Source organism: Hydra vulgaris, chromosome 06, assembly GCF_038396675.1.
Source record: "Hydra vulgaris chromosome 06, alternate assembly HydraT2T_AEP".
NCBI classification, from domain to species: Eukaryota; Metazoa; Cnidaria; class Hydrozoa; order Anthoathecata; family Hydridae; genus Hydra; species Hydra vulgaris.
In genome coordinates this window covers 33,639,658-33,665,000 of record NC_088925.1, presented here as the reverse complement: position 1 = coordinate 33,665,000, position 25,343 = coordinate 33,639,658, and the positions used below count along the sequence as shown (strand labels likewise).

Here is a 25,343-nt window from a genome sequence, read left to right as displayed (position 1 = left end):
TTACTGCCATTTCCCCAAAAAATTATTGGCCGGTAATTTTTTAACCGAGGGGCAAAGTTCGAACTTGAGAATTTATCTTGATACATCGGAACAGCAATAAGATGCATATTTGGATAAAGCTTTTAAAATAAAAAAGTTTTGTTTTTATGCATTGCATTTTATATTATATATATTGTTTAAACAAAGCATGTCTTGTAGCATTTTAAGCACTTAAATAGATCGCATTATGGTATGCAAAAGCTTATAAATTTCTTGACCAAAATTATGCTTTGGATTTATTTATTTTGGGCTCCCATAGGCATGCACTATCACCCCTTAAAAGGATTTTCATAGGGTATTTCATTAATATTAGGACCTCAAATCTACAAACCGTGCACTGTTTAGTTATTCTTGAATTGTAGGATGCACTTATCAATCAACTCTTAAACATAGAGACGTTTTGAATTTCAATGTAGACTCTAGGAAATTGTGACGATTTTGTTAATACCATAGACTGTGGTATCCTGATTTTTTTCAGTATTAATTAAGAATATCCTGCACTCAATTTTTGTCTTAGTATCATTTTAAAAATTAATGTGTTTAAATTAATGGTGCTTATTTTTTATACTTTTACAATTTAATTGGTATGGCGATTTTTATGATGATTTTTACAGTTGTGTTCATTATGTTCCACTGTACCTCATTTATGTTTTTCATAATCTTACTATACTGAAAAACTGTAATTTTAATGCTTAGAACCTTTTTTAACTGTTGTTATTAGAAGGCACAATTCTGATCATCAAAGCTAATAAAAACTTTAGGAACATGCAGAGTCAATAGGGTCAAGCAAAAACCAAAAAAATAGCAAGGCCACTAATTTTAATTATCAATAAATTGATTTTAATTATCAATAAATGCAATTTTATAGGAAAAATGGTATGACCATACTAGGTCCCCAAAAATGCATAAAACTATGTGTAAGTCAGAGGTGCCGGAAAAACTCCAAAAAATATCCCTACTACTAACCTTACTAACACTAATTTACGGTATAGAAAAAACATAAAAATTAATATTTTTAATACTTTACAACGCTTTTATATATAATAGTTTTATGACATGCCCTCTATGACGCTCCCTATTAGCATCCTAGGCTAATAGCATTTATTTACTTGAAGAAAACACTAAAGAAAACAACCTTTTAATAACGAGGATTTTTATCATCACATAACTATCATTTGTATTAAATGAAACTGATTGAACAAATTTTTTAAAAATTGTTAAATCAGTTGAAAATTGCCAATAAAAAAATTAAAAAAGTTTTCTCAACTGTAGTGACCGTTATAATGAACTGTTTCTGTTATTACGAATTTTCTAAAATAAAATACAAAGTATCAGTTGTTATAATGATAACAATTACATGTTGTAGGTCACATAGATACCAAATACAAGAAGACATTATAGTTCGTCGATGGCTTCCACCAGATTTTGTTGAAAATGCAATTTCATATCAAGCAACTTGTACAGATACTTTTATAGTTGGTTATCCACGAGCTGGATCATCTTGGATTTCATATATCATATATCTGCTAAAAAATGAAGGTGAACCAATTCACTCCTCAGAAAGGTAGTTATTAATCATGATTATATTTAAACATTTGTTATATAATTTTTTATTGAATTTAGCTGTTAGTGGAATTCAGTAATTCATAAGATTTTATCGCTATAAAGCTTGTTCATTATAACTTTTTAATTATAACTTATGTTTTGTATAATAATATATGCAAATAGTGGTAGGTTTACCATAATTTGCATATAGCTGAAAGTAAGAGCAGATCTTGGGGACATATTTTAGTATTAAAATTAAAATTCCCTACCAATCCCACATCTGCCAAACAAGTTATTCATTTTTAAAGATAAAAAAAATAAATATATTTTTCCGGTAAATGTATGTTTTATTATAAAAATAGATTAAGCAAAACTTAAAAAATTAAAAAGTTTTTTTCTTTGAAAATATCATTTATTTTTTATAAAAAGTCACTATTCCTGAGATACTGCGGTTCTAAATCACCTAAAATAATTAAAGGAATGCCAAACACATCGAATGTTTAATGTGAGTAAAAGTATTATATTTATATGTATTATAAGTAATATATGTTACACAATTATTATGAGTATGAATAGTTATTATAAGTATTATATGTTACACAAACCAATTATAAATACAATTGTGTTTATAATTGGTTTGTGTAACATATATATAAATCATGAAATTGAGAGAAAATAACAAAACAACAACACGTGCGTTGACATGGCTTAATTTTGTTGTTTTTATTTGCTAATGGTATTCACGTCATAAAATCGTTTAGACATATAGATATAAATTGAAATACGCACTGTGATGAAATACTTTAAGTATTAAACGTTCCTTTCCAGTGAATACGCATGGTTATTAAATAATATTTCTTATTACAATTTGTATTGTTTCGTTATTTTTTTAAAAATTTCGCAGCAATTGTTTATTTGTAGTAAACTTTTAACAGCAAGTGAAATAGTTGTTGTTGATTGTGGAATGTTTTTTTTTTTCCTTGAATACCTAAAAGATTAGAAGTTTATAACAATTTGTGTCCAATGCTGTAAAATATCTGTTCGGAAGAGTACTATTACTGTATTTAAAAGACAGCAAAAAATGGATTAAGCCAGCACCTTTAAAACTTGTTCACCCTGTACCAGAGGGCGCGTAAGATAGTCCAACTTTGTTTTAAAAATATTAGTTATTTTGTGGTAATAAAATGAAGGAGGAGGCTGAAGAAAGAAATCGTAAAATGTTAGGCGTAAAATTTAAAAAGTTCAAAATTGTAAATATTATAAATTCAAAGAATCAGTTCTGAAGGTAGCTCAGAGTCGTTCTGATGACATAGCAAAAAATCTTACTGCACACATTGAGCACTAGTATGATTTAATTGCTGCTCAGGCTTAGTACCATATTAATTGTTATAATTCCATTCTGAAACTAACTACTGGAGATAAAATCGGTCGTTCTTAAAACGAATATACAAACGGTGGGTTGGAACAAATATTTACATTCATTAAAAACAGTGATGATGTTAAAAAATATTTGTGAAACTCCAGATTTAGATAAAAAAAAACAATTTGAACAAAAGAACTCAACAGATGTTCAAGTATGATAATGAAATTATTATTACTTAAAAACCGGGCAGATTAACATTCATCTGTTTTATTGACAATCAATACAATATTCCTAACCAAGCTTGGTATGAGAAAAAAAAAACAAAGTTTTAAATATTAAAACTGTGGCAACAATCATTTTAGAGGACATTTAAAAAATGACACTGTGAAGTATGAGGCTGCAGCAGTTTTTTGTCATTCACTTTTTATCTTATCACTACAAACTAAAACATTTATTCAACATGCTGCAGAAAATTCTGATATAAATGTAAATACTTTAGACATGCTTAATAGGTATCATTCAAATTGTTATCCCCAAAGTTTAGTTAGTAACAGTCCCTTCAGCAAAAGACCTTCACAGTAAAAACTTATGTGCTAATATAATTCTATCAAAATAAATGTGTGGTTGTTTATAGTGAAATTTTCCTTTATGTAAAAGAAGTTCTAAAATCTCTACTCTGATGTGAAATTGTAAATTCAAGAATTTATCGCTATCCTATTGGAATGATTATATCGAACGTTTAACTAGTAATATTATGAATTTTTCTAAATCCAAAATTTTATTCTTACCATTTATTTAACAACCAGCAAATAACTACAGTACCAACTTTATTTGTGATTTAACAGTATATCCATGAAGTATGCATCTTTAGTGCAAACTTCATGGATATACTGTTATAGTGTAGTGCAAACTGTTGCAAAATAAAAGTTGAATTATTTAAATTAGTCGAATTAATTAAATGTTCACGAGTATGTAATTGTTCACTCTATATCTAATATATCTAATATATATCTAATCACTCTATATCTAATATATATCTAATCACTCTATATCTAATATATCTAATGTATTTTGTTACAGTATGTGCTGTAATTGTTCATGAGTATGTAAAGTAATTGCTGAGGCCAGTCTTGCTCCAATGTTGAATCAACAATTCAACAAGTATCATGCTGTAGTAGTGTAGTGGTAGAGCGCTTGCTTCATAAGCGAGAAGTTCCGAGTTCGATCCCACCCTTGTTGCAGTACTCAACTTTTTTCTCAGAGTAGCGGCCTTGTTCTTTAAGGTTCGTGTTTCAGAGTTATAGAGTTGAGAGAGGGTTATAACCACAATTAAGAAATCTCCTTGTCTGTAGTGGCCTTCTCGGTCTTGGGGAAGTGAATTAACATTAAAAAGTAAATAATTTGATAATATTTATTAGGAAACAACTGATGTATATATTCCACATATTCAGCTTTAAAAAGAAGAAAGAGAAGAAGAAGAAGTAGTAATAGTAGTAGTAGTAGTAGTAGTAGTAGTAGTAGTAGTAGTAGTAGTAGTAGTAGTAGTAGTAGTAGTAGTAGTAGTAGGAAACAAAGAAGATATAACTGTTAAAATGGCATTTGAAGATTATCAGTTAGAATAATATCCAACATCCCTAAAACCAACCAACTGTATTATAGTCGATTAAGACATTTCAACTTTTAGAATCACAATAACGCAGAAATACTAATTCTTAGAAATAAAATATAAGGACAATTTTTGTAGATAATTTCAAAACAACTTTTTTTTAATCTATTTTTATGATAAAACTTAAAAAAAAAAAAAAAAAAACTTTTTTTGCAGATGTGGGATAGGTGGGGATATATTTTATTTGTAATGTTTCAAAGGTAGATTCGTACCAACTTTCAGCTCTATGCAAATTATTGTAAACTGAAATGTCTATTTGTATTTGTCTATGTATATTTAGAAATTTAGATAAAGAAAAAAGGAAAAGCATTCTAAATATTTTTGAGGATATGTTTTGCAAAAAGTATTTTTTTAATAAAAAAAGTAATTATTTCACATTTTGTGCTTTTTTCTACATCGCTTAAGATTGCTAACTTTTTCATAACATTTTTTTCTTATAAATATTTTATTTTAACTCAACAAATTAATAATCTCATGTTTCATTTCAACAGAGCTCAACTGGCTAGTACTAGGAAGTTTCCTAGCTAAAATGTTTTCCCAATCTCGTACTAAGTTTAAGATTGATAAAATCTTTAAAATTGTTGGAAATTTTTAAAGCTTCAGAGCTTTAATTATTTCCAACAATTTTATATATTTTCTACCCAGTTGATGGGCTCAACTTGAAAGAAGCACCATCATGTCATTCTGATAACCAGTTCTTCAAGTGCAACACCTGAAAGGTCATTTTAAATGTTGAGAAGGATTAAAACATGCTTTCCATCAAGAATGACACAGAAAAGGCTAAGCTCCATATCTTTTGACAACAATTGCAAAGCCGACGACACCGGGAGCACGTTTTCTATAAAGAAATCTTTTTTCTTTTCTTTTTTTTAAAGAAAATTCTAGAAATAGAGGACTTTTTTTAAAAATTGACTATTGTACCCCTCCGCTTCGAAACCCGTGTCGTCGGCCCTATATAATATCATTAGTTGAGATAAGATAATGGAAAAAAAATTGACGCTCGTCACCAAGATTGAGTGAACACTTTTGGTAGGTTTAAAGATCTTCAGATTTAATGATTACACACGCGCACACACACACACATACAGTTATGGCCATTGAAATCCGACCACCAGTATCATTTTACTTAAAACTAGTTTAATGTAGTAATAAACAATTGTATTATAGCAATAAAAGAATAACAGTAACAATTAATGATTATAATGTAACATATCGTACATATTCAATGTTTTTAATATTTAGTGGCACCACCATGTGCTTTTAAGACTGCATTAATGCGATCTGGCATTGAATCCATGAGAGCCTGACAATATTCTGGCGTTATTTCAGTAATCCAAGCTTGACGAATTTTGTGCGCTAGATCGTCCAGTGATGTAGGATTAGTTCTGGATACTGCTGATTTTAACTTGACCCAGCAATTTTCGATTGGGTTCAAGTCTGGGGATGATCCCGGCCAAGGACCCAGAACCTGAACGTTGTGATCCTCTAACCAAGATTTTACAAGACGAGATTGGTGACACGTTGCACCATCATGCTGGAATATTTTGCAACGACGAATTTCCATCAAATTTGGAACCTTTTCTTGAAGGATTTTTAGATATTGTTGGGAGTTAACAGTCTGTCCCTTCTGCATTAAATAAATACCACATCGACCAGGTTAAGCTATTGCGCCCCACACCATAATTGAAGGACATTGCTTGACAGCTGGTACGGTATACCTTGCATTAAAACGCTGATTAGGTGGGCGACGAACTAATGACTTATGCGGAGCAAATTGCTTTATTTGTGTCTCGTCGCTAAACATTACCTGGCGCCATTTGGTTATTGACCAGTGTCTGTGAGCTCTACAAAATGCGATCCTATCACTGATGTTCTTTAAAGACAGTCGCGGTTTGAGGGCTGGACGACGAGAATGTAGACCTGCATCTTTCAATAAACGTCTTCTAATTGTTCGAGTGCTGACTGTAATGTCATTAGGTAGATCTGCCCTGATTTGTGTGCTGGATATTGTTGGATCTCTCACAGCAGCCCTGCGTATCATATTGTCTGTTTGTTTGCTAGTAATTCTAGCTTTACCAAAACGTTTTCTGGGCGCAGTGGATCCCGTGTCTTTGATTAGTTGTATAATATCATGAACAGTAGATTTTGGCATTCGCAATTTTGCTGATATCTGACGCTCACTTGCACCATCCTCCCATAAAAGTTTAATATTAGCACGAAGACCTTCCTTCGTAGTCATAATTAAATTGTGACAGTTAAATGATAATCCATACCCTACAATGAGATATATAGCTTAATAAATTTTACAGTGCAATAAAATAAATGCTAATGTGGTTGGCTAAAAGCTAAATAACTAATCATTGATGTCAGGGAAGAAAATAAATTGATTATTCGCATGCATAGACTGTTTTTCTTTATATTCAGCAGTGGTCGGATTTCAATGGCCATAACTGTATATATATATATATATATATCAAGGCCGTTGACAAATTTTTTTGATGTTTGAGCTAAGCAACTTTGAAGCATGAAGAAAACTCCATATTTAAGTATGTTCTTATATATGAGGAATGAGGATGCTACGGAAAAAATTGATATGATTGGAGACTGGGAACAACAAAAAACCCAAAACGTTAGCCCCCCCCCCCCTCCAGCCCTAAATAGGAGAGCAATGAATCAAATTGGTTATTTTTTTTTAATTTTAAACTTTATTTATATTCATCTACAAACTTCAAATTTGATACAATACTTTGAGAGGGGGGGGTATAAACTTTATAAGTTAATATAATTATAAGTCGATGAATATAAATAAAGTTTAAAATTAAGAAAAAATAACAACTTTGACTCATTGCCCTCCTGTTTGGGGTTGGGGGGGAGGACTAACGTTTTGGGTTTTTTGTTGTTCCCTGTCTACAATCACCACAATTTTTTCTGTAGCATCCTCATTCCTCATATATATGAACATACTTAAATATGGAGTTTTCTTCATGTTTCAAAGTTGCTTAGCTCAAACATCAAAAAAAGTTGTCTACGGCCTTGTATATGTATATATATATATATATATATATATATATATATATATATATATATATATATATATATATATATATATATATATATATATATATATATATATATATATATATATATATATATATATATATATATATATATATATATATACATATACATATACATATACATATACAAGGCAGCTCGCGAAAAACTTTGCTTCACAACTACATAAGTTTTTGACTTGTCTAAAAAAAAAGGTTTTTGGCCTATTTATGTCTTTTATAGTTTATTTTTTGGCTTATTTATATATTAATTTATTTAAAGTTTTTTGGATTATTTATTATATATATTTTGGCTTATATTTATGTAAAAATGCCATACTTTTGATACTAATATTGCTAAATGTTTCTTCCGCTAATGATTCTTTAGTACAATTTCTGCTGTCAATAAAAATATTAGGCATTATTAGGCTGAAAAACTTTATATTGAAATGTCAATTTTAACAAAAAATATTTCAACAAATTAAGTGTTCTAAAACACACTCGGAGTTTCATCATGATATTAACGAAAAATATTATACTACGTGAGAGTTTTTTTTTTGTTGAAGATTTTATCTTTTTAAGAATTAAAAAAACTTTCCAATAAGAATATAATACAAATGTGTATTTTGTATATCTAATTGGGAAGTGTAAGAATGTGTATTTTGTATTTCTTATTGGAAAGTGTAAAAATTGTCATAATCTTTCTTTTTTAACTTTTTTAAAATTCATTTTGTAAAATGATTAATGAATATAATTTTAAAATTGTTTATATAATTTTATAAACAGGTTTTGTAAAAAAACTTTCTTTGAATGAAAAAAGTTTTTAAAAAACTTTTAATAAAAAAAGCTACTTATTTTTATAGGCTATGGGAAGAAATACCTGAAATTGGAATGGGAAGGCACGTTGCACAAAGATTTGGGAAATATTTTGTTCAGCTAGCTGAAATGGTTCCACACCCTAGAATTCTTCGAACACATCTTCCATACGACAAAGTACCTATTCATCCCAAAGCAAAATGTATTTATATATCAAGAAACCCATTTGATACAGCTGTTTCCTTATTTCACGAAGTTAGGTCTATAAACGAATTCTCTGGTTCTTTTAATGACTTTTTTACGTACTTTTTGCATGGGCAAACTGACTATAACGATTATTTTGATCACCATAAAAGCTGGTACCAAAGAAAGTTTGAGCAAACAGTTTTGTGGGTAACGTACGAAGATCTTATGACATATCCAAGAGCTATAATTAAACAAATTGCTGATTATATGGGTGGTGTGTATCAGAGAAGTGCTAATGACGAATTTATAATGAAAAAGATCATTAACAATTCCTCTTTTAAGGAAATGAGAGAGAAAGAATCTCTGTTAGTTCAAAAAAATCCAAATAGAATTAACGACTTTTCATTTTTTAGAAAAGGCCAGATTCATGATTTCGAAAACTTTTTTAATGAGGAACAGGTAAAAAAACTCACAGAAAAATTTCTGGCACAATTTAAGGGTAGCAAACTGCTCAACAGCTGGGAGAGATATTGTCTTCCTGTTAAATTTATGTAATTACACTACTCAAATTATGTTAAATTATAAATAAAAATGTGTAAAGTAAAAAATTTGTAAAAAGTACAGAATAAAAACTTTTAAAAGTTCTTTAAATTTTTCATAAGTTTATGACAAATAATCATATTTCTAAAAGCAAAATCCATTAAAATGTAATTCAAAATAATTATTTTAAGGGTTTGCAAATTTAAATAAGGTTCTACCTAATTTTGCTAAACTGGATACATTCTTTGTAGCCTAGGGATACATCCTTTGTAGCCTAGGGTGTCCGTTTTCTATCCTGTAGATTATAATTATTTTTAAAATACATCATGTGGAGACCATTTAATTTAATCAATAACTTTATAATTGGTGTACTGATTATAAGTTTTTTTAAAACTTTAAAAAAATTTTTTTTTTTTGTTAAAACCTTTTTTTTTAAGACTGTTCTGCCTTAGGCTCTTTTACTTGTATTGATGTTAAAACGCGAATTACTTTTAAGCGTAAATTACTTTACATAACTCATGTTAAAATATATAGTTTATTTGCATTTAAAAGTAATTCTTTTTTTTTTTTTAGATAAATTATGTAAAACTAAATTACTTAAGTTTAGTTTTTTAAAGGAGTGTTCCTTGAAAAAGTAATTTATTTTTACAAATAAAAGCAATTTTACATTAAAATTCACACACATGCAAATGTAACTTTCTTTTAATGGTAAGTCGTGTAAAGTAATTTACTTTTTAAATTTATTTTGGTTATAATTATGTAAGAAATTTACATTGTAATGTAACTTACTTTTTATAACTTATGCAAATATAATATTTAAAAAAGATTTACTTTACGAAGTAAAATAAAACAACAAAAACAAATTACTTTGACGTGTAAAAGTAACTAATTATCAAAACAGCTTAAGAAATTTTATACTTTACTTTGTAAAATGCAAGTTATATTATTTACTTTCTCAAAGAACAGTCATTTCATGTTGATAAAAAAATTATAAATATTGAGGTAGCGTATTCAAATCTATTGACTCTTTGTGGGCACTTCTGGGTAATACTTCAGGTAATACTCTGATGTATGTAGGCAGTGTTTGTGGTGGAACATTGTTAAAGGATTTCTTTTTACGTATATCATGAAGAGTTATTCTGTATACATAATTAAGGGCAAATATAGTCAACATACCTGCATGTTGACCAGTAGAGTAGAGACAGGCTCCCCGCTGCATGAAAATCATAGTGCTAATAGGGGCTCCGAAATAATCATTAATTTTTTACTTCATTTTTTTGTTGAGCAGAAAGAGATTAGTGCCCATAATGAAATTTTGGCGGGAGGATGGGATATAATTTCTTACTACGCTGCTGGATACTACCCACGCATGCAAACCTTAACAAAGTCACTTTTTGTTAGAGCGCACTTTTACTACAGTTTTTTCTTTGTATTAACTTTTAAATCAAATATGTTATGGTAATATGACGCAATATAATATTTTTGGTATCCGCAAGGACATCGACTCCTAAAACAGTTTTAAAAAAATCATAAGTCATTTAAACTATCTGATATAATCTATATGGTAAAAGAAGTGTTTAAAAAGATTAAAAAAATAAAATCTTGTTCAATTAAAATAGTGCTTTAGAATAAATTTACAATTTTTTTTAAACGTTAGTTTGGTTTCACGAGTTGTTTGTCACGAGTAGCATAATTGGTGCTGCTGATTTTTGTTTCTCTTAATCAGCGTGGTCGTTGTTAACAACCACTCTAACATAAATAAAATTTTTTTGTTTGTTTGTTTGTTTGTTTATTTACTAATAGCTTTTCATAATATTGTTGTCTGGAATAAACTAATTTCAATTAGTCTATTCTAGACAACAAATATTCCAGTTTTTATTTATTTCCAGAAATAACTTTTATTTTTTGTTAGATTGGTTTTTATCAAAAACCACGCTGAAATCAAAATACAAATCTTAGAATAAAATTGCAATAAATTAGACAGTCTTTTAAAATAAATTAAAAATTAAATTTTCACACTTTTAATAACTGATGTAAATAGCATCAAGATTAATTAAAAAGTTAAAAAAGTAAATGTAACTAATTATGTAAATAATTAACTAAAAAAAACTTTTCATAACCACAACAGCCCACAGTGGGTCAAGGTGTGGCAAAACCATACAAATAGTTCTGAAATTTCGAAATTTGAAAAAATGGCAAGAATCGTTTAACAATATTATTTAGCCAAAAATTATATTTTATTAGAAAATATTTTTGCGATAAAATATAATACTTGTTATTTAAATATCGCCTTAAAAACTTTTCATGAAAAAAAAAAAAAAAAGTGCGAAAATTTTTTTACATTTTTTTAAAACTTTGATTTCTTATTTTTAAGAACTTTAAGTTTACTTTTTTTACCATATAAACAACTTATATATTATTATGTTAATATTTATATAAAATAAAAAAATTATTTTGTTTTCACTTTATATAAATTTTTTTAACAAAGAAAACATCGTTCTTTGAGTGAAAAAATAAAAAAACTTCAAAACATTTTATTTAAAGCCAACAGATCAACCTGTATCAACCGCTAAAAATTATATATCTTTAAACACCACTATGGCATTGATCTCGTGGTTCAAAAAATGCCTGCCTATAGCTGCCTAAACGTATACATTCTTAAATTCAAATATCTACGTCCACGTTTCTCTTTATTGCGTTTTTTATCGATAATAATAAACTTAAGAGGAATTAAAACACAAAAACTGCAGTTTGACTTCATAATAATTTTTTTTATAGACTTAAGTTTTTAAAAAAAAATATTTATTTTTATGATTTCTAGTTACTGCATAGTATTTGCTCAATAAACATTTAGATCGCATTGAAACCATTATTTGTCATTTTTTATGCTATCATTTTAAAAACTAAATAAAATACAAAATTATGAACTTGTACCTGGTACAAGTTTGAGGCATTACCTATATTATTTATTTTAGAATTTCCGAAAGCAATAAAATTATACGTATTCGATAAAAAACGCAACAACAACCATTAAGAAATAAAGGAAAGACAGTTACTTAGTTACGACTCGTAAAGAAACCTCTGTTGACAATAAACCCCTAAAATGTTTACCTCTTTTGCTATTAGCGCCATTAGCATGAGAGCGACGTGTTTATAACATTTATATATACAATTTTTTAACATTTTATACTAAATTTAAGTTCATTAACAAGTCAAAGGAAAGGCAGTGTTCAATCTCTTAGTGTTAAAAATTATGACCCTATAAATTTTGACAACCTCCCTAATTATTTAGGGAATTTTAAATATTATTTTTGTAGCCACAATTTCTCTTCACAAAGAGTGAAGAGAAATTGTGGCTACAAATCTTATAAAAAGAAAAAAGTTCCTCGTCGTGAAGAAAAGCAAGAAAATGTTGCAATTTGTTGTTGTTTTTTTTTATTTTTTTGTTTTTTTTTGTTCTTTTTATTACAATCTGAATAAAACTACTCTTGTTACATGTTAAAATAAATCGTTAAAATATATTATATAAATGCTAAAATATATATATATTTTTTTTAATATAAAGAACGCGGAGACTCGCAGAAGACTACTAGGTCTTATCATCGAGAACCGCTAGAACGTTAAATACAATAAAATAAAGTTACAAGATAAAAACTCTTGACTTGACAAAAATATAAATATCGTTAGTGGTCAAATATATTGAAAACTAAAATATAAAGCTATCTTATGAAGCCATCAAAACCAAGCATTCAAAAATAAAGAAATATGTCATCAATTTTAAAAATTATCTCTTTTAGTTTTTTTTTAAATACTGGATAACTCCATTCGTGAGTAAAATCAAAATTTTTTTAAGACTATTTTGTTCCATAAAAATGCTCCACGGAATGGAATGCAGGATTTGCCGATATTTGTTTTACATTTTGGTTGTCGTATAAAATTATTATTTCGGAGTATATATTTGTTTTTTTCTTTACATGAATATAAATCACTAAAAGAAACTGGACATAAATTAATTTTACATTTAAACATAAAACAAAGAACGTTGAAAATATTAACCTCATAAATATTAAGAATGTTCATCTTAAATAAAAGAGGCTTTGCATGAGTAAAACGATCTTTTAAATTTATAAGACGTGCTACATGCTTCTGTTGACAATGGAGAGGTTTTAACTTACTTTTGTGCGTACTCCCCCACGCGACATTGTCATAACTAATATGACAGTGTATCAAAGAGTAATATAACTTAATTAAAGTATGTCTCATTAAAATACTTCTTGATTTATAAAGAATTCCAATACTTTTGGATATTTTATGGCATAAGTTATCGATATGGTACTTCCACGAAAGATTTTCATCTATAATGATACCTAAAAAATTTGTGTACGTGATTCTTTTTATAGGAATGTTATCAAGAATAAGCACAGGCATTTTGCATGGTAGAATATGCTTTTTTGAAACTGGATGAAAGAGAATATATTTGGTTTTTTCAATGTTTAGCGAAAGTTTATTTGATTTGAACCAGTCTGAAATTTTTTTCAGTTCAATATTCATATCATGAAACAAATGATTGATGTTTTTGTTGGATAGAAAAAGATTGGTATCATCCGCAAACATTATTGTCATTAAGTAAGAGGCTTTATATAGATCATTTATATAAATAAGAAATAATAGTGGTCCAAGTATGGAACCCTGTGGAACTCCACAGGCTATTTCTAAAACATTTGAAGGGGTAGATTCATCAATGTAAACAAATTGTTTACGATTTTTTAATTAGTTTTTTAATAATGTCAAGACTTCACCGGTGATACCATATTGTTTCAGTTTTTTTATGAGAATGACGTGATTGATGGTATCAAAGGCTTTAGATAAGTCTATAAAAACGCCTAAAGTAAACTGTGATTTTTCAAAGGAATTTGTAATGCATCGAGTGAGTTGAATTACTTCGTGTTCAGTTGAGTTATTCTTTTTAAAACCATACTGATTGTTATAAAGTATATTATTAACAGAGAGATGATTAAATATTTTGTTAAATAAAATTCTTTCAAATATTTTAGAAAAAACAGAAAGAACTGAGATTGGACGATAATTATTTACATTTTTTAGTTCACCTCCTTTGAATATAGGAGTAACTTTAGCTACTTTCAGTTGTTCAGCAAAAATTCCCTGATTTATTGAACATTTAAAAACCTTAAATAAAATATCTTTTATGTTGTTATATGAACTAATGACTATGTTTCCACTGATGTCGTCTGGACCTACTGCTTTATTAAATTTTAGCATTTTAAAGGCACTTTCAAAGCAGCTCTATAAAATATGTTCAACTGTTCAAAGCAGCTCTATAAAAAATTATTTGTCAAAAAATCTTGTTTGATTATTGACGATGAAGCTTATTGTGCTGCATATTTCCGATCTCTTCCAGGACACTAATATTATTCAGCAATTAATTGCAAGAAACTGAATTCCAATTATAATTGTATTGGAAAGCAAAAATTCGCTAAAAAATTCTTAGTTTGGCAAGCAACTTGTGAATGTGGTAAGAGAAGCTCTTGTTTTGTGACTACGAGAACAATTAACACCAAAATATACATAAAAGAATGCCTCAAGAAATGTCTTTTGCCGTTTTTAAGAACACACACGGGTTACCCGTTAGTTTGGCCTAATTAAAATGATTGAAAAACACTGCAATTAACCAAATTGACCTGAACTACGTCCTATCGAAAATTATTGGGCTCTTGTCAAAAGATAACTAAGTTTTAATGTAAAAGAAGCCAAAAACATTAAAGACTTTGAAAATAAATGGATTAGAGCTACCAAGGAAGTCCAGCCGAAGACTGTGCAAAAGCTAATGTTGAGTGTAAAACGCAAAGTGCGTGCGTTCTTACTTACAAACTTTCACAAACTTTCTTAAGTGAAATTTATGAGTATTAATATACGTACTTTCAAAATATATATAACATTCAATATCGAAATACAATAGTTAAATAAATGTCCGCACAGATTTTTTCTGGTACATGTCTTAATATAGTCATTAAAAACTTGTCGTTGATGTTTATGTGTCTTTCTGAAGTTTGAGTTTATTTTAGTTCACAATCACAGTTTTTTAACTTTTTGAAATATATCTGAAAAATTAATATATAAGTACCTGAAATACCAAACTCTATTGTCTTTTTCTAAATAACATACTAATCTTTTTCTAAAATAACATACTAAAACAGGAGAAATATTTTATAAATAACAGAAAGTTTGAATAATTTTATTTCATTAACAAATAAAAAAATATTATCCATGAAAATATAAATTAAACGAAATACAATATTTAATTTTAAATTGATTCAAATACAAGTGGTATTGCGTGGTATTATATCACTTCAAAAGCATTCGAAAAAGGTTTTATAATTTGAAAAAGTGGCGATTCCTTATCACCAAACCGATTAAAATTACGATTAAAACCGATTAAAATTATCAACAGCATCTTTAACTAATAGTATTATTATATAGTTATGTACAAATGAGGTCTTTTAATGTGTTATTAAAAACCTTATTAAACTCATTTAAAGACTTTATGAATAACCAATAATATAATGATGTCTACTTGCGTAAATTTTGAGATGTAATATTGATATAATTATTAAAAAGCAATGATGTTGGTTAATAAATATACTTTTGGTAAATAAAACATACTAAAGTCCCAAACATAAGTATGTTCTTGTTTAAATCACATTAGAATGCTTAGGAATGCTTTGGTTAGAGTGTATATTTATCTAATCATAACCTTGAATTTAGAATTTTAAATCCTCTTGACTTAAATATAGTGTAAGAAAATAAAAAAATAAAAACTACTAATTTGTTGGCCTCACATTTGGGGTAGGGATGGTAAATGTTTTAGGGTGTTTTTGTTTCCAGGTTCCAATCACCACAAGTTTTTTTTCTTAATCGACGCATAAATCGTTGCTTAGCTACAGTTGAGATAAATATTTTTCACCACTTTAATGAGAAGAATGCCCACCTGCTCAAAAATATCCTCAAACCAACTAATTAGCTCTTTAAACCAGTGCCGTATTAGGACTTGCATGGTCTGGGGATACTTTTGAGCAGGTGGGCATATTTCTCAGTAAAGTGGCGAAAAAACCTTACAGAAATAAAGCATCCTCTTAAAAATTTTGGGGCTGCTAAATCTGCGCAACATGGGGTTATTACCCCCATAATCCGGGACTGGTTTATACTTCTACTCTTTAGTTTTTAAATAATGAAGATTTTTACGCAAAAAACTTGTAAAAAAAAACGAACGATTATGCCAGTTATGCTTTTCAAATAGTCTACCCTTACCCAGTCTTACCCTTACCCTTCCTAACTTACCCTTCCCTTTCTAAGTCTCCTATGGGTATAAGCGCCTTCTGCTTACTTTCATGCTTCAGCTTTGTCTGAATTCTAAATCTTTCAAATAGTTGGCCAGGGATTGTATATTTTGGAGATGGTTTGGTTCAAAGTATGGTTTTTAAAGCTAAAATTATCATGGACCGGAACAAGAGAGGGTTCATGGACAGAAATCTTTTATTGATAATTTCAAACTTTATAGAGAAGAAATACCGAAAACCGCGCAGACCAAATGTCACCGAAAATAAAATGTTATTTACTTAAAGTTTTACTTTTTGCATTACTGTTGTACAAGATCCTCTCAAACTTATTGTAGAATATAAGTAAACTTACTTATTTTATATAGATTGCTTTTAATTTGCTTTACAAATTATATAAAAAGTAAGCTTATGTAATTTAAATTTTATTTTATATTGTTTATTGGGTCGTCCACAAATAAAGTCATGCAAATTTTGATCGTCTTAGATTCTTCCCCTCCCCCTCCCCCTCCCTTGCCGCAACATTGTTACAAGTATGAATCGTCACAGAAACATTACACCTCCTCCTCCCTTAAAGCGTGACGTAATTTATAGACGACCCCTATTTTTAATAAATCTTTTTATTACTTTTAAAATAAAAAATGCCTGCATAAAAAATATTATTTTATTTGTAGCATTTGGTAGCATACGTAGTCAGGCAACTTTAAAAAAAGGACGTCATTTCGTGGTTTTAGCGCTCACATGCTGCGGTTCTGGGTAATTTTTAGGTTTGCCGTCTGTGTATCGTAAATTTATTTTGTGAAATATATGTGGTTTTTATGAAATTAAAACTTTCTTTATTAAATTCAATGATATATTTTTTATTTGAAAGGATTTTCAAGCAATATTATTATCATTAATTGTTGCTAACCCTTCGCGTTTTGGGGTAGTCAAAAATAAGTATAATTTGTAGGAATTTTTGTATATTCATTTTTTGTTGTTTAACAAGAGCTTTCCCTGCGTCTCCTCCTATTTGCCATTTTTTGATTTGCAACTTGTTTAAAATAAGAATGTAACAATCAAAATGTTTATCAATGGATGAAATGTAAATTTTTAAACATTTAAAATTTATAAACAAATTAAATTTCCGCCCTTCCAAAAATGAAGAGCTTTTATATTTCACATGGTCATAGCTTTAAGTTTAGAGTTTGCATACCTGAAAGTATTGTCTGAAACATCAAATCTGCCACTGACTACAACATTGACTGAAAATTGTTCAATTTCCCAGACATCATTAGATCTTATTTTTGAACTGGTTTCTTCAATAAATAATAATGTAATTTTTTCTTATTCACATACTTTTTTCAAAAATTAAAAATAAAAAAACGTTTTGGGCTCCTACAAATAATAGTTAGAGCTTCTATATCATAAGTTGTAATTTGAAAAGTTTTCGGAAACAAAGTTTGGAAAGTTTTGGAAGTTGGAAGTTTCTGCGATTCTGAATAGAAAATGAACTCAGTTTTGTATAAGGTTTTGATTCAAAAAAGTGGTTTACTAAAAACTTTGTAGCAAAATTATTGTCAATTATTTAATATTAGGTTTCAAAGATTTTCGGAGACTATTTTTTATATTTTTTATAAACTGTAAAACAAGATAAGTGTTGAGTTTGAAAATATTTGGAGCACCAGGTTCATGTAAAAGATCTTTTTTACACCAGGTTCATGTAAAAAAGATTTTAGCTGATTCGATTTACAAATAATTATATTTGAGTTAATCTCAATTCTTTATGTTGATGTTGTTTTAATAAGAGTTAACAAGCAGTTATACGTGGAACTATAAGATTAATAAACACATCAAAAGATAAAAAAATTACAATAATTACAAATTTCAATCTAAAGTTTGAAAAAACTGCAATAACATTTAATTATAAGTTAATGAATTGTTAGTATTGTTCGTAAATAATATAGTAAAAAATATATATAAATATAGTAAAATATAGTGAAAAATTGAAAATTTTAGAAGAAATTTGATTCATTTTCAATTGTCATCAGCAATTGCTTAAGTTTTGTATTGAATTGGTTTAGAGAATAATTTGTTTTCAGTTTGTTATTTAATATAGTATTCCACAGTTTAGGACCTCGGTTTGCAATTGAGAACTTAGTAACTGAATAATATATATTGGATTGAATATAATTGTTTTTTGAAAATCTGGTAGGGTATATATGTCTTATTTTTTTAAAAATTGAATTAAATAAAATTGGGGATATTTTTTTATCAAGTTTGAACATGAAGATAAGAACATGATAGAGGTTTAATTTATATAAGTTTTGGAATATTCAGTTCATTAAATATTGTTCGAGTGTGAGTGAAACGATCTACGTTTGAGATTATCCTTATAGCATGTTTTTGTTTACTCAGCAATTTTTTTACTTTTGTCGAGTAAGTGCTGCACCAAGCAATGTTTGCGTAATTTAAGTAGCAGTGAAATAAAGAAAAGTATAGGTTTTTCAAACAAGATTTAAAAACTGTTTGGCTTTGTACAATATACCCAAATTTTTTGATATTTTATTTTCAATTAGTCCTATGTGGTCTTTCCAGGTTATATTTTCATCTAATAACACGCCTAAAAACTTTATTGATTGTTGTCTTTTTATTAGTTTATTATCAATAAACAGATCCGGTAGTTTTAGGGGAATATATGCTTTTTTATGAAGATGATGGAACAAAGTGTATTTAGTTTTATTGATGTTTAAAGACAGTTTGTTTGACTTAAACTATTGGGTTAATTTTTCTAGTTCCTTATTCACAGTTTGAAACAATAAACTTATATTTTTACTGGAATAAAACAAGTTGGTATCATCAGCAAACAAAATGGATCTTAAGATGTTAGAGAATTTATATAAACAAGAAATAAAAGTGGTCCTAAAATTGATCCTTGAGGGACACCACAGGTAATTGTTTGATAATCAGTTTTTCCTCCGTCATATAATATGTACTGCTTCCTATTAGTCAAATAACTCTCAAACCAGAGCAAACTACTATTTATAATACCATAACTTTTGAGTTTTGATAGAAGGATTTGATGATTGACTGTATCAAAAGCTTTACTTAAATCAATGAACACCCCAAGGGTATACTTGTCTTCATTAAATGCTTTATATATATCATGAACAAGATGAGTGATTGCATGCTCTGTGGAATGACCGGATTTAAACCCAAACTGTTTATTTTAAAGAATATTATTAACATTTAAAAAAGAATATAGTCTATTATACATAACCCGCTCTAATAATTTAGAAAAACAAGAAAGTATTGTGATTGGTCTATAATTGGCAACATCGGAAGGATCACCTAATTTTAATATTGGAATGACTTTTGCAATTTTTAGGTTATCAGAAAAAACACCTTGCGGTAAAGATAAATTAAAAATGTGCAATAGTGGAATTGTGATACGTTTAATTGATTTGATAATGACATTACTACTTATATCATCAAATCCTAAACTTTTATTAGGCTTTAATAAAGAGACTGCGTCTAATAATTATTTTTCTGAAAGTTTATAATTAGACATAGATCTAGTGTTAGTTGAGGTTAAGTATGAATCGAAACTTATTTGAGTAGTTTCTATATTTGATGATAAAGTAGGCCCTATATTTACAAAAAACTGATTTAGAGCTTCAGCTACTAAGGATTTATTTATAATACGATTATTATTTATTTTAAGATTTTCAGGAAGTAAATTTCTGTATAATTTTTTTTTCCGATTACCGTTTTTTTGGAATCATTTTTGTGTTTTAATAATTGATCAGAATAGTAATATTTTTTTGAGCGCTTTAAAATTGATTCAAACAGCCGTTTATAATTTTTATAATTGTTTTCATTTTTTAGAGTTCTTTTTTTAAGAAATTTATTATATAAACGTTGTTTTTTTTAGAAGATTTAAGAATACCCTTCGTTATCCACGGGTTTAGAAGTGTTTTAGTTTTGATTAATTTAGTAACTACTGGAAATGCCTTGTTATAAAAATTAAGAAATTCAGTGAGAAATATATTATATGCTTTATTAGTGTTTAGATTAAGTTGAAGGGTATCCCAGTTAACACTAGAAGATTATGAAAATTATTAATGGAAGCTTCGTTTACTAAACGTGTTTTAATTATTTTTTTCCTTTCATTTTGATCATCATTTCTGCTTTTTTGGGATAAAATAAAAATCGGGAAAGTGATCAGAAATCTCAGACTTAAATATTCCCGTCCTTTTTTTTGTATTTATAAATTCATTTGTGAAAATTTGATCTAAAGAAGTTGCACTTTCCCTAGTTATTCGTGTTTATTGATTAGTGGAATAGAGTTATTTTGAAAATGATGTTAAAGAAATTTTTAATGCTTTTTTTTTTCGTAATCTAATATATTGAGATTGATATCACCAACAATATAAACCGCTTTATTTATAGATGATTTGTTTTTAATTATATTTTTTATGTGATTTTCAAATAACTTAATGTTTCCTGAGGGCTGTCGGTATAAAGCTTGGACGACAATGTTTTTTAAGGTTTTGTTAATGATTTCAATGCATAACGATTCGTAATCATTTGTGGTTAAACTTAAATATGTTTTAACTTTGAACAATATTGAATTTTTTATGTATATACACAAACCCCCACCTTCCTTATTCGATGCTCTTATTTGATGAATCACTTTGTAATTAGGTAATGAAAATTAGAATTGTTTTCAGTGTTTTTATCGTGACACCATGTCTCACTTATACAAATTATTTGAAGATTAATATCAATGTTATATAAAAACTGTTTAAACGACTCAAAATTTTTTTGAATACTTCTAATATTAATATGAAGTATTGAAAACAAATTTTTCTCCATACCGTTATCAATTTTTTTGAATTTGGGTTATAGTATAACGGGTTAATATTTTTAATTATTTCGTTATTGTTATAAAAAATTAATATCGGGATCAGAATATTTATTTAAAAGTATTGACTTTTTAGATTCAAATGAATTAAAATTTATGTTTGATAAATCAATTTCATCAGCCATTTTAAAATCGAAAGTAAATCCTTATTAAGATATTAAAATTCAAAAATTAATATATAAAATGTTAGAAAATCATTTAACATGATTTTTTTAAATAAATTCTCTTACAATTAGCTTATCATAGATAACAACAGAATATTTACCGTTTTTCCTATGCGTTCTGCTGTCCTTGAGAATTCTTTTTCTTATTGAAGACGTTTCCAGCGAAAAATCCTCGTTAAAAAAATCCTCGTTAATATAAATTCCGGATTCTTTTAGTTTATTGACATTTTTAAAATTTTTACTTTGTCTTTAAAGTTAAGTAATTTGATTACAATTGTTCTTGGCTTTACATTGCCAATTGAACCAGTTCTGTGAGCTCATTCTATGATTACGTCTTTTACATTAAGATTGTTTTTAAATATTATTATTATTTTTATTTCTGTATCATTCCAATTTTCATTTTCAATTTCTTTGACCCCTTCGATTCGAAGATTATTTCGCCTTTGGCGATCTTCTAGTTGTCTAATTTTATTTTTTTCGTTCTCTCCCATGTTTGTATTTGATCCTATGTTTGAATTCAGGCTCATTTTTTCTTTTATCTTTTTTTCTAACGCTCTAACTTTTTTGTTGTTGCAATCTTGGTAAAACATTAGACTTTCCTCGATTTTTTTTTGAGTTTTTTCATATTTTATTAATTGATTGTTAGTTATTTTAAGATCGGCATTTCGGTTTTTGTTTTCTTTTTTTAAATTTTCACAAGTATCTTTTAATTTACTAATTTCTTTTAGCAATCTATCGATCGTTAGATAGTTTTTTATTTGCACTTATTAACGCTTATATATCTTTTTGTTGCTTACGGAACATTTCTTGAAATATTTCCCGAACTAATATAATCGAGACTTCGGTGTTTTCTTTTTCGATAGAAGTCATATTTGATAAAAATACAACGTATATATGATATTATATTATAAATAAACAAGAACTTGCAAATTTCTCATTTGTATCTTTTTTGATAATATAATTATTTTTCAAACAGCAAGAAAATACACGTCCGTTCACTTCCGCGTTGTTAATTTTATTTTTTATTTTATTTCTAAGTTAAGAAATCACGAATACTTTATTTAATTTTATTTAAATAAAACTAATACTAAAATAAAACATTAATATTTAAAAAATTATATTTTTAAAGAACTTTTTTATTAATGTGGTTAAAATGAAATACTTGAATAACGCTCCAATAAGCTTATCGGCGAAATACAGCCCCCTGATCATTTAATTAATTAACTAATAAGCTATATATTTTATTGTCTATAATCACCATTCATTTAAATTAAAATACTGACCATTTAAATTTCACTCTTTTATAATTTAAGACATAAATTAGAAAGTTTTCAAAACTATAATATAAACGCCCATGTCACAGATTTCTTGATTCCGTAACGCTGCGAAAATAGTGCTTCTTTTGCAATATTATTTATAAAGAAATATAATAAAATATTTTAACTTTCAACGAACTTTTTCAGACATTCAAATTTTTGTTATCTACTTTATTTGAACTATTTATCACTTAATATAAACACTATATATATATATATATATATATATATATATATATATATATATATATATATATATATATATATATATATATATATATATATATATATATATATATATATATATATATATATATATATATATATATATATATATATATCCCAGTGGACACAGTACGTTTTTAAAATGTTCTTTGGACGTTTTTATTAGGTTTAAACCTTATAAAAACGTTTTAAAAACGTACCGTGCCCACTGGGATTGATGTTTGAGCTGAACAACTTTGAAACATAAAGAAAACTCCATATTTAAGTATGTTCATATATATGTGTAGTAAAAATTTAACAAAAATTGCGCTGAGCAATTTTTTGCATACCACTCTCATTCCACATATACATCAAAAACCCTAAAACGTTAGCCCTTTTATTTTTTTAATCTTAAACTTGATTTATATTCATCAACGAATTTCAAATTTGATTCAATAATCTCTTGTTTTTCGGACTTGAGGGGGGTATAAACTTTATTTTTAAAAGCCGAACAACAAGAGATTATTGAATCAAATTTGAAATTTGCTGATGAATATAAATTAGGTTTAAGATTAAAAAAACAAGTTAGACTCATTACCCTCCTATTTGGGGCTGGGGGGCTAACGTTTTAGGGTTTTTGTTTTTCCCAGTCTCCAATCAATGCAAATTTTTGCATACCATCCTCATTCCTCATATATATGAACATACGTAAAAATAGAGTTTTCTTTATGTTTCAAAGTTGTTTAGCTCAAACATCAAAAAAAGTTGTCTACGGCCTTGATATATATATATATATAATATATAATATATATATATAATATATAATATATATATATATATATAATATATAATATATATATAATATATATAATATATAATATATATATATAATATATAATATATATATATATATATATATACATATATATATATATATATATATATATATATATATATATATATATATATATATATATATAAAAATTAGTAAAAAACACTTATCTAACTTTTATCTTCTACTTTAAGTTTCACCATTGCTGGATCATCAGGAAGAGTACTCTTCCTTATGATCCAGCAATGGTGAAACTTAAAGTAGAAGATAAAAGTTAGATAAGTGTTTTTTACTAATTTATATATATATATATATATATATATATATATATATATATATATATATATATATATATATATATATATATATATATATATATATATATATATATGTATACAGGGTGCGTCAGCTATTTGAGAACATATTTTAAATTTTTCATAAATGATAAAAAGTCAAATAGAAAATATTTTTAATCAAAATCAATTATATAAATAATATAAGATAAACTATTGTTTAATAATTTCATTCAATGAAATCCCCCTCTACTTCAATAACAACTTTAATTCGACACCTAAACCGACTGCAAGCGTGTTTGAGACGGCCCTCATCTATGTTGTCCATTACTCGGACAATGGATTCTTTCAAAGAATCTTTGGTGTCATGGGGATGTTTATTAACATCTCTCTCAACGATGCCCCACGCATAATAATCCAATAAATTTAGGTCTAGAGAATTTGAAGGCCACAAGTTTGGAGTGAATTGATCATAAAAATGGTCCGCCAACCATTCCTAAGTGTTTTGAGCCTTATATGCTGGTGCAGAGTCTTTTTGAAAAATATCGGGCCTTCCATTTCTTGCTCTACCGATCCAAGGCTTGATCGATGTGGTATCGGTGCAGTATTGGTGTAGTGGTAGTGGTATATCGATGCGGTAGTGGTGTAGTGGTAGAGCGCTCGCTTCATAAACGAAAGATTTTGAGTTTGATTCCCACCACGTCCCTGGTAGTACCGCGCTCAACTTGTTTCTCTGTGCAGCGGCCTTGTTGGTTAAGGTTCGTATTTCGGAGTAATAGAGTTGAGAGAGGGTTATAACCACAAGTAGCCTCCTCATCTGTAGTGGCCTTCTCGGCCTTGGGGAGGTGAATTAAAAAAAAAAAAAAAGGATTAACAGTACCCAAGACTTCAATGTAAGCAGCAGAAGTGACTCTTAGTGCTTGCGGAAAGAAGTGTGGTGGCATCACATGTCCTTTGTTGCTAACAGCCCCCAAAACCATAACAGTTGCAGGAAATTTTGCGTGCATGACTTTTAGAACTTTGCAAGGGTCATCACACATCCATTTGTCATTTTTTCTGTTTACTTTT

At 27.8% G+C, this 25,343-nt stretch overlaps 1 protein-coding gene across 2 annotated transcripts in view; it reads left to right on the top strand.

Annotated features, from left to right (window-relative positions):
• Positions 1 to 9,319, top strand: part of LOC100209942 (sulfotransferase 1B1) — a 95,942-nt gene extending 86,623 nt beyond the window's left edge. For both annotated transcript variants that reach the window (XM_065799907.1, XM_065799906.1), the window contains exons 2-3: positions 1,406 to 1,603; positions 8,530 to 9,319. In XM_065799907.1, the coding sequence (XP_065655979.1) occupies positions 1,406 to 1,603; positions 8,530 to 9,223 (892 nt within the window). In that variant the 3' untranslated portion in view covers positions 9,224 to 9,319. The remainder of the gene's footprint in view (positions 1 to 1,405; positions 1,604 to 8,529) is intronic.
• Positions 9,320 to 25,343: the final 16,024 nt, after the last annotated feature.